The sequence below is a fragment of the Mesoplodon mirus genome, assembly GCF_964341445.2.
Source record: "Mesoplodon mirus genome assembly, chromosome: 7".
In the NCBI taxonomy this organism is placed as follows: Eukaryota; Metazoa; Chordata; class Mammalia; order Artiodactyla; family Ziphiidae; genus Mesoplodon; species Mesoplodon mirus.
The window spans coordinates 37822221-37837086 of record NC_138983.1 but is presented as its reverse complement, the minus strand read 5'-3'; the positions used below and the strand labels follow the sequence as shown (position 1 = coordinate 37837086).

The 14866-nt window shown below is 50.2% G+C and overlaps 1 protein-coding gene across 1 annotated transcript; it reads right to left on the bottom strand.

Moving 5' to 3' along the window:
- Nucleotides 1–213: 213 nt before the first annotated feature.
- GPR83 (G protein-coupled receptor 83) lies at nucleotides 214–12697 on the bottom strand (the record flags this gene model as incomplete). Its single annotated transcript, XM_082627459.1, has 4 exons — nucleotides 214–838; nucleotides 4076–4209; nucleotides 7547–7672; nucleotides 12332–12697. The coding sequence occupies 4 exons, from the start codon at nucleotides 12695–12697 to the stop codon at nucleotides 214–216; spliced, it is 1251 nt and encodes a 416-aa protein (XP_082483585.1).
- Between the last annotated feature and the right edge of the window lie 2169 nt (nucleotides 12698–14866).

The following is a 14866-nucleotide window of genomic DNA, read 5'->3' as shown; positions in this document are numbered from 1 at the left end:
GAGTTGTCTTTTCGTTTTCCCATCTAACGGGTCGAGGAGCCTGGGCAGAGCTGCCTAGGCACTCAAACGTCCTTGGGCTTCTTCAGGAGCTGCTTCCAGCATGTGAAGGGGTGTGAGGACAGGCTGTTTCCCAGGCTTTGTCCTCCCTCAGGCCCTTTCCCAGCCTTATCTGGAGACAGAGCCCCGCCCCCCGGCCCTTCCTGCCCTCCTCCCCTAGGTCACTGCCACGATAGGCTCCACGGACGACAGGTCTGTCTTCCCAGACTGGAGCTGGGAGGAGGGCGGGAGGCTGTTGGCTAGTGGAGCGCTGCGGCCGCTGCTTTTCTCCGTCCAGGCCACCCTGAAGGAGGGGACCGGGGAGGGCGGCCGCTCCTCCTGAGGCTTGGGCGACCTTTGGCACACGCGCAGTAATGCCTTCAGCTCGACCCTGAAGTTCTCGTTGAGCCAGCAGTAGATGAAGGGGTTGTAACAGGTGCTGCTCATGGCGATCCAGTGGAAGGCAAAGTAGACGGCATTACTGGTGTGGATGACCTTGCTGGACAGGAGGAGGACGTAGCAGTTGAGGGGGAACCAGCAGAGGGCAAAGAGGACCACCACCAGCATCAGCATCTTGATGGTTTTCTTCTTCTTGCGCCGCAGGGCCAGGTATTGCTCCGTGGTCACATCCCCAATGGTGTTGCACAACCACAGCTTCTTGGCCACACGGGCGTAGGCCACGGAGATGATGAGGAGGGGGAGAATGTAAAGCAGGATGAACGTGGCCAAGTCCAGGTACTTCCAGAAGAGGTCGGCTGGCTCAGGGAAGTCTGGCAGGCACAGGGAGCGGACAGTGTCCTCACTGGGGGCAGGGGAGAGAGAGACAGAGAGAGACAGAGAGGGAGAGGGATAGAGAAAGAGGGTGTGAAATTAGCGTGGAAAAGCCCCATCCCAGGAACCACTGGCCTCTCACTCCACTGGGCTCCGTCTGTTACAGCACATGTGATGAGCAGTCTAATTATATGATTTCATTTTCAGCTCTCCCACTAGGCTGGGCATTCTATATAGGTAAGAAATACACCTAAATGTCCATCGACAAATGAATGGATAAAGAAGATGTGGTACATATATACAATGGAATATTACTTAGCCATAAAAAATGAAATAATGCCATTTGCAGCACGGATGGACCTAGAGATTATCATACTAAGTGAAGAAAGCCAGACAGAGAAAGACAAATGTCATATGATATTGCTTTACAGGTAGAATCTTTAAAAAAAATGATACAAACGAACTTATATACAAAATAGAAATAGACCCACAGACATAGAAAACAAACTTATGGTTACCAAAGGGGAAAGGTCTGGGGGAGGGATAAACTGGGAGTTTGGGATAACATATACACACTACAATATATAAAATAGATAACCAACAGGAATCTGAAAAAGAATTTATACACACACACACACACACACACACACACATATATATATAACTGAATCACTTCGCTGTACACCTGAAACTAACACAACATTGTAAATCAACTGTACTTCAATTTTTAAAAAAGAGAAATACACCTAGATCACTCTGTGTCCTCTTTACTTTGTATTATTCCTAGCCCAGAATAGACACCCAATAAATATTTGTTCAATAAATGAATGCAACACTGGTGTTCCTAGTCTTAGAATTAACTCATCCTGGGAGCATGATGGATTCAGGAAATCTTGGAATTTCCCATTGTACTACCTACTCCCATTCCAGAGGGGATCCAAGGAATGGGGCAAAGAAATGGGTCTTGAGAATGTGAGTGGCAATGCCTGAACTCATACACCTTCAGCCACTCAGACAAAAAGTACTTATTTTCTATGGAATGTACCCAGTCCTCTTGAAATTTTTTAGGGACATCTGTGTATGTTGGAAAACCCAGAGCTGGTGGGTTAAGAATATGCAGATTATGATTTGCTGAATGAAGTGGCAGGGAGCTCCCTCAGCAGCTTCCTTCCACTTTGGGGAAGCGAAAACCCAGGGGTCATCTTGATTGAAGGCGCAGTTTTAATACACTCACACAAAGGAAGTCACAAGACTATTACTTACATCCCAGAATGGGGGCGCTATGAGCCAGGAGAAGGGCAGTCCTCCCTCCCCGGTCACAGGTGAGCAGGAGAGAGAGAGAGCAGGGTAGCAAGCACCTGTTACTTATAAGGTGGTTGGGGCAGAGGTCACTAATTTTTCACAAGTGGTCATTTTAAAAGATGCCCCCATGGGCTTCCCTGGTGGGGCAGTGGTTGAGAATCCGCCTGCCAATGCAGGGGACACGGGTTCGAGCCCTGGTCCAGGAAGATCCCACATGCCGCGGAGCAACTAAGCCCGAGCGCCACAACTACTGAGCCTGCGCTCTAGAGCCCGTGAGCCACAACTACCGAAGCCTGTGCGCCTAGAGCCCGTGTTCTGCAGCAAGAGAAGCCACCGCAATGAGAAGCCCGCACACCGCAACGAAGACCCAATGCAGCCAAATAAATAAATAAATAAAAATAATTAAAAAAAAAAAAAAAGCCCCGGGAAAAGCAAGGCAGGAACTTGTGGCAGGAATCCTAAGCTCGGGTCTTTATCTAAATGTCCAGACTCTGGGTGCGAGCAGGGTTTTCGTACTGTAAAATCTCTGAGCAGCAACTCAAAATTGCTACTTTTTTTTCCATCATACCATGTAGCTTGTTGATCTTGTTATAGGTGCAGCTGGCCATCACTAGTGAAAGAAAGAAAACTCTCTTCACTTTTATTAGCAGAAGAAAGAAATAGCTTTCCATATATGAAGGCAGTTGGGGAGTCTGAATGCTGGGAAGGGGTGGGTATGTGATTCATTCGATAGCCTAGAATTTGGCGACAGAGACTTTATAAATTAGTTGAAATTGGCTTTCAGAGCTTGTTCTCTGGACCCCGCTTATGTCACAGGAGTGTATGTAAATGTATGTCTCAGGTGAGGCAGCACATGGTAAGACCTGCCAGCAGTGCACCCCCTAGATCCCCTTTACTGGTCTGGAGCACCAGGCCCCCAGCTCCGGCCCACCCGACAACACACAGCTGTCAGCCGTGATCTTCTAGGGGCCTAGGACTACCCTAAGGCCACTGAAGATACTTTCCACAGATCCATTACGAGCCGGAAGTGGCCACGTATCTCCATTTCCCCCAGGAAGGCCTGGAATACAAAAGCCCAGCTCCCTTGGCTCAAAGCAGGCAAACTGTGTGTTACCAGTCTGCTCCAGAGCTCCCCCTGCAAACCACACCCTCCCTTGGTCTCTCCCCATTTGCTGTCCAGCTTCTCCGCTGCCTTACCCATTACCCCGGGAGCACTTTCTTAAAAATCCCAGGCACATGTACCTTCCTTTATCTCAGGATCTGTTTCTATGGAACTTCAGCTGAAACAACAATGAACTGATGAAGATCACTCGAATCTCATTCATTCATTCAGTAACCACGTCCAGAGAGCTTGTGATGGGAAGACAGTAATATAGATGCTAGGGACACCAAGATGGCAAAATCAGAAACGGGGCCAGCTCCCCCCAACCTCACAGTCTAACAGGGGAGATCACCTTTAACTGACTAGCAGCACACACGAGTGTTTAAATTTCAAGACACTGAGTGTTTTCCATTCTGTGAGAGCACAGGACAAAGCACATGATAGATGGGAGGTAGTGGGGAGGTGGGTAGAGCATCCTGCCTGAGACACTTAGAGATATACATGTTTGTAGGTTGTGCGAGAGAATTTAAACATCACCGTTTTAAACAGGGCCTGGGTGACTCTGAATCTCAGTCTGGGTTAGTACCTGTCCCCGGTGGCAGAAGCTGATTGCTGTTGCCTTGACCTTACAGACAAAGGGACAGAGACTAAAGAGGAAGCTAAAAGTGTTGCAAAGAAAAGATGAGAAAAAGCAGAAAAAGTGCAGAGGATACGCACAGGCCTGGAAGCAACAGGATGGGAAGGAGACAGAGAGAACAGCTCAGCGCAGCAGGTACTGGTAACTCTGAGATTCAGAGGGGGCTCCGATTTCCCTCTGTCAAGGTTCTCCGGATCCCCAGGCTGCTCCCCACTAGTTTATCTCACCTGTACTTGAAGGTAAATAATTTCTGGCAGATAGCGTGTGGAAGTGAAAAGAATGTTGCCATGGTCCAGATGACTGCGATGTAAGTGACACCTTTTGTGATTGAGATCCGGGGTTTTAATGGATGCATGATGACCTGGAAGACAAGCAAACCGGGCATCACTGGCTGAAGACAGTTTGAAGCAACTAAGAAATACAGACGATGCAGCTCACTTGTCACAATGAGGCAGGTAGGTCCTACTTAGAGTCAAGCACCCCTTAACTCATTATCGAGCCCCTGAGCTGCACCACCACACCGTCCAGCCCACGGGGGTACAGAGAGGGTGTCATCTGGACTCAGAGACTCCAGGCAGTTCAAATGCCCCTTGCAGGACTTCCCTGGTGGCGCAGTGGTTAAGAATCCACCTGCCAGGGGTTTCCCTGGTGGTGCAGTGGTTGAGAGTCTACCTGCCGATGCAGGGGACACGGGTTCGTGCCCCGGTCCAGGAAGATCCCACATGCCACGGAGCAACAAAGCCCGTGAGTCATGGCTGCTAAGCCTGCGCGTCCGGAGCCTGTGCTCCGTAATGGGAGAGGCCACAACAGTGAGAGGTCGGCGTACCACAAAAAAAAAAGAATCCACCTGCCAATGCAGGGGACATGGGTTCAAGCCCTGGTCCGGGAAGATCCCACATGCCACGGAGCAACAAAGCCCGTGCGCCACAACTACTGAGCCTGTGTGCTGCAACTACTGAAGCCCACACAACTAGAGCCCGTGCTCCACAACGAAGAAAAGACCCCGCTCGCCGCAACTAGAGAAAGCCTGCGCACAGCAAGGAAGACCCAACGCAGGCAAAAATAAATAAATTAATTAATTTTTAAAAAATGCCTCTTGCAGGTCATGCGTGGCAGAAGCCGGGTGCAGTGAGAGGGTGGGAGAGTGGTGAAGGGGGAGGTCTGTTCCCACGACACCCACAGCAAGGCTGGCACAGGAGCAGCTGTGGCACCTCAGGATCTCATCTCGTCTGCCCACGATTCCAGATCCTTTAAGTTACAAAGGGCTCCGAGGGGTCTGAGGGCGACACACGTCGGGAGGAGACTCTCACCACTTATCATGGGAAGCTGCATTGCCCTTTATTTGGGGGTTCACCACATTGTCTCTGAAAGCCATTTCTAAAATTGCAGTGGGGCCCAGCTTTACCAAGCCCCAAATTAAACCATTGTTAGAGGCTTTGGGCTGAAAAGCATCTTGGAATTGATTGCTACTGTATGCCAATCAATTCTCCTAAAAGGTTTAAATAAAGACTTGGGAATTTAACAGCATCCTCATTTTAAAATTAGAATCATTATTCCTTTTTTTATTGAAGTATAGTTGATGTATAATGTATAAATTGCAGGTGTACAATATAGTGATTCACAATTTTTAAAGGTTATTCTCCATTTATAGTTATTATAAAATATTGGCTATATTCCCCATGTTGGACAACATATCCTTGTAGCTTATTTTATAATAAGCTATAGCTTGTACCTCTTAATCTCCTACCCCTATATTGCCCCTCTCCCATTCCCTTCCTACTGGTAACCACTAGTTTGTTCTCCATATCTGTGGGTCTCCTTCTTTTTTGTTATATTCACTAGTTTGTTGTATTTTTTTAGATTCCACATATAAGTGGTAGCACACAGTATCTGTCTTTCTCCGGCTGATTTATTTCACTTAGTATAATGCCTTCCAAATCCATCCATGGCAAAATTTCATTCTTTTTTATGGCTGAGTAGTATTCCATTATACATATATACCACATTTCCTTTATCTATTCATCTGTTGATGAACACTTAGGTTGCAAGTTTAGAATCATTATTTCTTGAAAAAGCCATTTGGGGATAGTGAGTCGGGTCAGAAAGAGGTCATAAAGAGCTGCCATTGTCTCGGGATGCCATCCCAGGACACACTGGACATTCTGCTGTGTCCTCCCAAAGTCTCCTTCCAATTTTTTAAGGTTTTATGGGAGGAATGGACTAGGCTTTAGAAGCTGCCCAGCACATCTCCATTCTGGACTTTGCCATCCTTGCCCCTCACACGCCATCGTGGTTCAGGTTGATAAAGGGAGTGGAAGCCTCAGTCAGAGGCCCTGGACACTTGAAGAACCTGTAGACTCTGCGACGGGATCCCATTTGTGGGTATATGTCACAGCAGTGTGGCCAATGTGGGCAAGACTTGCCCCCTGCTCCTCAGAACTGCCTTTGGCCCAAGGGTCAACCCTCAGTTAGCTGTGTTAAATGCGGTGGGTATAGTCTAAGTAAAGGTGATCCAGAGTCCCTCTTGTTGAATTAGGGGAGAAGGTTAAGAAAAGGCAGGAAATATATGTACGCAACCTTTTCACACTTTGCACCAAAACGTCTGTAACATAAATGCCAAAATGACGGCATTTCAAGGTTAAAGAGATCTCAAAGTTTGCCAAGTCCAATTCCCCATTAGATGCATGAATGTCCTCTAAAACATTCCTATCAAGTGCTCATCCAAGCCTTGCTTAAATATGGCTGATGACATGAAACTCACCTCCCCAGGTAGCTTTGTCCACCTTCAGACACTTCTATTAGAAAACTCTTCCTCACATTGAGCTGCATCTTTGAATCTGTATCTTAGAAGCTTCCTATCCCTTGGTCGTTGTTGTACCTCTTGGAGCTGCTTAGAATAAATTCTCTCTTTGTCCTGGTGGCCCTTACGATACCAGCCTTATGGGTGCCCCTGCATCTTCTCAGAGCAGACTAGTGATCTTCTAGATATCCGAGCATGAACCTGGAGCCAGACAGACCTCAGTCCTATTCCTACCTTCATCAATCATCAGGCATGTGATCTTGGGCAAGCTATGCATGCCCTTTCCTGAGCCTGCACACCTTGACTCAGCAGAGACCCAGTGTACAACAATGGTTCATTGAGTCAGCATGAGCGAGGCGCCTGTGTGGAGTCGCCCTCCTCTAGGATGGGCACCCTCAGGTCCTTTCCAGGTCCCTTCACCATATCGACCCATGTGAATCCGATGGAGCAGGACAGTGAGCTGGGCCTCCCTACCCCACCCGACACCTGTGCCTGTCACCTGCCTGCCCCCCTCCAGCTTGTTTACCTCTTCAACAACCTGGGTCCAGAAATATCCATCTCATCTCCCAGCCAGAAGCCTTGCCTCAGACCTGCATTTGCCACTCTCTTTTCATCTGTGATTTTCCAGATCTGCTTTTCAACACCCACCCCCCAAAACAAACACATTCATTTCTGACACACAAAATGCCAGCAGTGAGTCTTCACTGGAGCAAACAAACGTGGAATAATGTTTTGCAGCCTTTAGCACAAAGGGGCTATATGCCTAATTTAATGCTCATAGTGGTCAATAAGGAGACAAATATGCTCATTGAAAAATGGGCTAAAACACTGCCTTCAGCCCCCTGGAAAGCAAAGCCGGGGAGGAAAGGACAGGGCATTGCGGGGTGGGTGCCCTCACCTGGTGGCGGTCCACGGCGATGGCTGTCAGCGTCAGGGCTGAGACGTGCAGGGAACAGTACTGGGCGAAGCGGCTGACGTGGCACATGCCTCTCCCGAACACCCACGTGCTGTTCACAAAGCGGACCTAGAGACGAGCCCACAAACATCAGGAGACAGACAGGCCTTGACACGGACACTCGCTCCCTGTGGTCTCTGAGGAGCATCCCACAGGAGCCTTCTCCCCTCCTCCTTCTTCCTCTGTGCTGCTGGACTGTGGGTCGCGTGTGCTTTTCTCCAGCATGACTCATTCTCTATCATTCAGTTCAACAAACCCTGACCCTGCTGTTATGGCTGGGCCCTCTTCAGTGCCAGGACAGCGTGGGAAGGACATGGGCTCTGGAGTTAGATTTCCCACCTCTAATCTTTTCTAGCTGTGTGACCTTTGGCAAGGTAGGTAACCTCTCTGAACCTCAGTTTACTCATTTACACACACAAAAAAGGCTTAAAAATCTCTACCTTGTATCTTATTGTAGGGATCAACTTAAAAAAAAAATGGCTACAGGGACTTCCCTGGTGGCGCAGTGGTCAAGAATCCGCCTGCCAATGCAGGGGACATGGGTTTGAATCCTGGTCCAGGAAGTTCCCACATGCCGCGGAGCAACTAAGCCTGTGCGCCACAACTACTGAGCCTGCACTCTAGAGCCGGTGCTGTGCAACAAAGAGAAGCTACTGCAATGAGAAGCCTGTGCACGGCAACAAAGAGTAGCCCCCGCTCGCCGCAACTAGAGAAAGCCCGTGCGCAGCAACGAAGACCCAACGCAGCCAAAACAACAAAAAAAAACTACTTAATAAAAAATAAGTAAGTGAATAAAAAATTTAAAAATAAAATAACTTTAAAAATGCTACAAAGTGTGGAACACATCTGGCAGATTGCTAGAAAGATATGATTAGAAATAAATAGCAGCCATTTTTATGGTAATAGTAAAATTCATTTTTGGCTCATATGAGTTCAGACTCATGGAGGAGACACACTGAAGAGTCACAACACAGCACGTGGGCTGTGCTCTGGAACCCTAGCTAAGCAGGCCTGCAACACGTCATCTGGGAAGGAGTCCCAGGGGCCTGCAGAGGTGGGAGCAGGGACCAGGCTCTGGGCAGGGAGAGAAGACAAGCTCCCAGGGCATGTGGGGTCCAGGGAGCAGACTTAAGCCTCACCCCACATCCTCCTTGGCTATTTGCTCACTCACTCAGCTCCTGAGCTCCTATGAGTAATGTCCCACGTCCAAGAGAGATCAGGCCTTGATTCTGATCAAGGAGCTTCCAATGTGGGCAGAGGATGACTCAGGTATCTCAGATGAAAGACAGAAAGTAGTCAGTGCCCTACAGAAGGCCCAGACAAAGGGCCACCAGGTGGGGTGGGAGTGTGCTGAGGCAGAGAGAACGAGAGAAGACACCAAAAGAAATAGAGCAGGTCAGCTTGAGAGGAAGCATATTGCCTAGTGATTTACAGCAGAGTATTTGCTAGTGATAGCTGCCACCTTGGGCAAGGCACTTAGGTCCAATGAGCCTCATTTTCCTCATCTGTAAAATGGGGCTAATCCTTGTTCACATGATTGTTATGAAACTCAAACACACGTAAAGCAGATAACACAGGTAAAGCAGGTACGACAGTGCCTAGTACATAGCAAGTACTTAACACTATTAACTGCCATTATTATAACGTATTAGACATTTGAGATGAACGTTAAAGAATAGGTAGGATTTGCCCATGGGGAGATAAGAACAAAGCACTTGGCACTAGGTCAGAAATCCCAGGACCTGTTTGGGGAACAAGGGTTGGAACTGTTTGGCTGGAATGTGTGGATGAGAGTCATGAGGGACATGTCTGGTCTGATCATGAACCTGGGACAGCAGACCATGGACACTACTCTCTCTGGAATAGGCAGGGTGGAGCAGCCCAGAAACATTACAGAGCAGGAAATCCTTAGCTACTCCTACTTCTCGCCTCCCACAATCAATGAATCTCCAAAGCCAACCAGTGCTACCTCGAAGGGCTTTCAAATCCATCCCCTCTTCTTCAGTCCCAAGGCCGTGGCTCGAGTGGAATCCCCCATCATGTCTCATCTGGACCATGATAGCCTCCAGACAGCTTTCCTCGTCCTCTAGTCTGTCCCCCTGTAATTCAGCCTTCACGCTGCTGACAACATTTTGTTAATCAAAAATCAGATGCCTGCTTAGAATCATCATGGCCTTCAAGAGACAGCCAGATGCCTTACGAGCACCCAGGCCCGCTCGCAGCCCTGCCCCAGCCTTTCCTTCTGGCCACCTCGGCTTCCCCCTCCCCTGCTGGCTCCTCCGTTGGCCTTCCTGCCTCCGCTGCTCCAGCTACAGTGAACCGCTCAGCGTTCCCTCAACACACCGTGAACTTGCACACCCTTGCCTTTGTTCGCCCGGGTCCCTCTGTCTGCAATGAACGTTCATCTAGGCCTGGGAAATGCCTACTTATCCTGGCCCCTTCGAAATGCCACGTGCCCTGAAAAGTCTCCTTTGAGCCTCTCGCGGGACTCTGGCAGGTCAAAGTAAACGATCGCCTTCTCCAGGCTCCACCACATTCTGTGTATGGCTCTGCCGTGGGAGTTGTGAATAACTGTTTGCTTTTCTCTCAATGACCAGAGCTGGATTTCATGCCGATGTAGAACGTAAAATGGACAGAAAGGGAGACCAGGGAGGAAGGATATCGTCACCAACCAGCCCAAGGGCAGGACATCTTACCCCTTCAAGGAGCCTGGCTGAGGGCTTAGAAGACCCGCCCCTGGTTGCAAGAGCCTTGGAAGCTCTGACAGGAATTTGGATTGGGATGGTTGCATGGGTCAGGTTGAAGGCCAAGCTGCTTTGGATCAACCGGGAGGGGGGGCTGGGTTCTCAGGACCTTGACATCCCCTCTCTTGCAGGACATCCTCCGGGTAGGGGCTGTCAGCTCTCAGCCGCAGCCTGGCCTCCCTCCCCACCTGCCCTGTGTCTGCTGCAGATCCAGCCATGCATCCTGCTCTGGGCAGCAGCATAGGGCCATGCCCTGGGGCCTCCCAGTTCCCATCTTGGGTGGCCCAGTCCAACCCCAGCACTGCAGATTGTCAAGTCAGAAGCCAAGGGGGATCCAGGAGGAGCCAGAGATGCATTGTCCTGTGCTTTAAGGCAGCAGGGGTGGGGGGGGAGTGTATGTGTATGTGGGGGGGGCGGGGGGTTATCTGGAAGTCCCTTTGTCCTTGGCTGGTCCCCAGAACATCCTGAGTGACCAGGAATCTATTAAATGTAGGCAGGAAGGAGAGCAGGAGAAGTCTATGGTTTGGATTAGTGGTCCAAGGGTGCCCTGCCCCCTAGGTCCCAGTTGAGTGGCTTAGGGGACAGACCTCTGGCTGCACTTGAGTCAAGGGAAGTAATTCTCATCCTGGCTCTGCCAATTACCAGCCAAGTGACCTTGGACAAGGCATTGAACTTCTCTGTGCCTTAGTTTCCTTATCTGCAAAATGTGAGTGAAGTTCTCATAAGTGAGGACGAGAGAAAATGTAGTTTTTAAACATAAGGGTTGGAAGGACATTCACACAGGTGGATAGGCTTGTGGGAGTTCACCCTCTTCTTTTTGCTTGTCTGTTATTTCTGGTCAAGTGTGTGTGTGTCTGTGTGTGTGTAAGAAAGAGAAAGAGATATGAACAGATATGGTTTGGTAATAACTCAAGTATCAACAAGATTATTCCAGAAATTGGAAAAATGTAACTCATGCTGCAGAAATACAAGGTGTAACAGTCATGATGATTACTTGGTCATAACCCTCCCAGTCTCAATCATCCATGAGCACCACAGTCCCAAGTCACGGAGGGAGAGAAGTGACACCACTAAGGCCCAGCAGTCAGGGCTCGGTGGAGGTTGTGGGAGCGAGAAGGGAGGCTCACCCACCACCCTTGTGCGAATGCCCCCAGGCTGCCCCAGCTCTGGGGCCCAAGCCCAACTAACCCTCATCTCTTCCACAACACAGTCTTCACACACAGACTTTGCTGTCAAACCACAGAAGGCAAATGCAATTTAAATAAGTGGTTTAGGAAAATTCACTCATGGTTCCATTAACAACTAGCAACTGTTTGATATTTCAGCTTGGTGCAAAGCAGCATCTCATGCTGGGACATCTCATGCTGAGACATTTAACCGCCTCCCGGTTGGGAGGCGGGGGGAGTTGACCTAACAATCTATGCTGGAATTTCAAGGGGCTTTGATTTACTGCACCATCATCAAGCAGGTTCATGCTCAGTGACATTAAACAGGAAATGGTCATTTGTTCACAGCTGGCTGCAGACACTCGAATCATTGACCCCAATGCCACGAGCTGCAGAAGCGCTGGCTTAGAAGATGATGAGAGAGAGACAAGAGACAGAGAAAGACAGAGTCGCAGAGAGGAAAAAAAGATGAAGACACCGAGAGATAGAGAAGAGAGACAGACCCCCGAGAGACAGACAGGCAGAAAGACAAACAGAATGACAGAGACAGACACACTAAGAGACAGACCAACAGAGGGGAGTGTTGAGAGATGAGAAATGAGAGATGAGAGGGCAAGAGAGAGGAGACTAAGAAAGATGAAGACAGGAAGACAGGCAGAAGAGGGGGACCGGCAGGGAAGTGAGGAGAGAAATCGGTGGAGAGAGGGAGAGGGACGCAGAGAGAGACAGAAACGGAAATGAGAGACATCGAGACAGCAAGAGAGAGGAGGACAGGGAGAGGAGAGAGCGGAGCGCCAGCCCAGCCCTCGCGGTCTCACCAAAGTGAAGGGGGTGTTGAGGAGCGTGATCATTATGTCGGCGACGGCCAGGTTGACGATGAAGAGGCTGGTGGCCGAGTGCATCCGCTGGTTCTTGAAGATGACATGACAGACCAGGACGTTGCCAAAGAGCGAGAAGATGATGATGAAGGAGTAAGCCACGATGAGCAGGGCTTTCACCGTGGGGTTCTGGGACTCGGCCCCGTAGCGCCTCCGGCCCACGAAGTTCTGCCAGTCAGAGAAGGTATAGTTGTTCCAGTAGAAGAAGTGCGAGGCGTTGGGCCCCACCAGGGACGCCTCCGGGCTCTGCTCGTCCGCGGCTCGCGCCACTGCGAGGAGGCAGAGCAGCACGCACCGAGGGATCATCTTTGCAGGAGCCTCCGCGCCCGGGACGGGGCGGGGCGGGCGGGACGTCCCGCCAGGCCGCGCACGTGCGCTCGGGCGCGGGGCTGTGTGCGCAGGGACTCCCGGCCTCGCAGCGCCCGGCCGGCGCCCACTGCCCGCCGGCCTCCCGCGCGCGATCGGCGCGCACCGGGCCGCCGGCCGCACTTTTGTGTCTCCGCTGCGCCCCCCGGCTGCGGGCGAGCGAGTGCCTGTGCCTATCGGGCGGCGCGGCGTCTCTCCGGGCAACCGTGACGCGCTCCGGCTCGGCGGGCTTCCCCACCCCCGGCCTCAGCCCGCTCTCGCTCTAGAAATAAAACTCCAGCCAGGCGTTAGGGCTGTTGCCCTAAAAACACTCATCCGCCTGCTTTCTGCTTAAGCCTCGCCATCGGAAAGGGAGACGGCGGAAGGCGCCCCGGGGCGGTTGGGGTTTCGGGGAGCGCGCGGCAGGGACTGGGGCCGCCCCCTCCAGGCAACCCCTTGTTCCGCGCGGGGCTACTCTGGTCCAGTCTGAGCGTCAGGCTTGGCAGGTTTCAAGTTGAGGTGGGTCACTGGGGCCTGGCAGTTCTGGTACAAGGTGAACAAGGCAATCGATGTAGGCTTTCTCCAGGCGCCTTCAGTGATCAGACTTCAGATGTCCTGGGAGGCTGGCCAGGTTTTGTTTCCTTCCCTTCACTAAGACTCAATATGTGTGTGTGTGTTGCGGGGGCGGGGGGGGCTTAGTTTTTCAAGGAAACACTTCAAACCAGTTCTCCTGATGTGATCCAAGAATCAAAGGAGATCAATAATAGCTCTGTGCTCACTTCCTGGGTAACTGAGTTTTCTGCCCTGGGAGTTTTTGAACCTGTATCTGTAAGGGATGTTACCCATGTTGTTTTCTGTTCCCCACCTACTCCTCCAGGAAATCTTGATATCTTGCTGACCTGTTCTTTCACTCCCCCCTGTGAAGTCTCTCCCAGTCACCCCTGGCCCGCCATCCATCTCACCAGATCCCACGGAATCAGAGTCAAATTCCAGTTTTATCACATCCTAGCTGTGAAATCCTGAGCAAGTTATTTAACTTTTCTGGCCCTGGTGGAAAGTTTTCCTTTTTCCTGTAAGTGAGGTTTTCAGAGACCTGGGTAGGGATCTCCCACCACATTACTCTCGGGTGCTATATGCAGTAACTGGTCGACTGCTTATAACTGCCCCCTCACCCGTCCTATTGGCAAACCCCATGTAGACTCTTTTTTGTCATCACACCCTGCTGAGCGGTGCCCTTAGGCTGGGACTCCATCAAATGACTCAAGCCCAGGTACCTTCTGAGGTACTTGGTTCAGGAGAAATCCTGCACCTTTGTCCCACCTAAACCCTGGAGAACAGACCCCTCCCACCAAAGTCCTCTTTTCTCACTGGGCCTTGAGGGAAAGCCTAGCCACCTTTCACTTTGGAAACTTTCCAGGAAAGTTAGACATCAGCTTCTGTACCCCATTGAGCTCCAGGGACACAGGTCAATAAGCAATTAGAAAATGGTTTGGTAAGTGTCACCATACTAAAGTACAAGGTGCACTCATCTAGGTGAGAGGGAATCAGGGAACTCTTCCCAGAGAAAGTGACACTTCAGCTCAGTCCTAAGGGACCAGCAAGAGACATTAGGTTCCAGAGGAGGAGGCAGAGGGAAGAAGATGGAGAATTCCATAAGGAGGGAATCATGGCACGTGCAAAGGTACCGAGATGAATGTGAGTATAGCTCATTCGACAACTACAGGAGTGGAAAGAGCTAGAGCGTGTTACGCAAAGAGCTATCAACTGAAGAAAAACGTACACCCTAGAAGTTGCCAGTTCTGTTTTATTCAGGGACCACACTGAAGATTATAGCCCAGGAGATAGCCTCTCAGATCGCTCTGAGGAACTATTCCAGAGAGGTAAGGGAGGATCCACAATATAGAGGAGTTTTTGTTAAAATAAAAACAAACAAACACCAAAAGATGACTGTTAATCAAAAAAAACACACATCTCAAGTTAATGAATTTAGTGTTTTTCTATGTATGGGAGGATGCAAGAGTCTGGGCTCATTGAAATCATTCCTTTGACATACATCTTAACTATCTAGGGCCAGTGTCCTATTTTTCTCCATCCTGAATTCTCCTCAGGGCACACTCTGGTTGGTTTGCA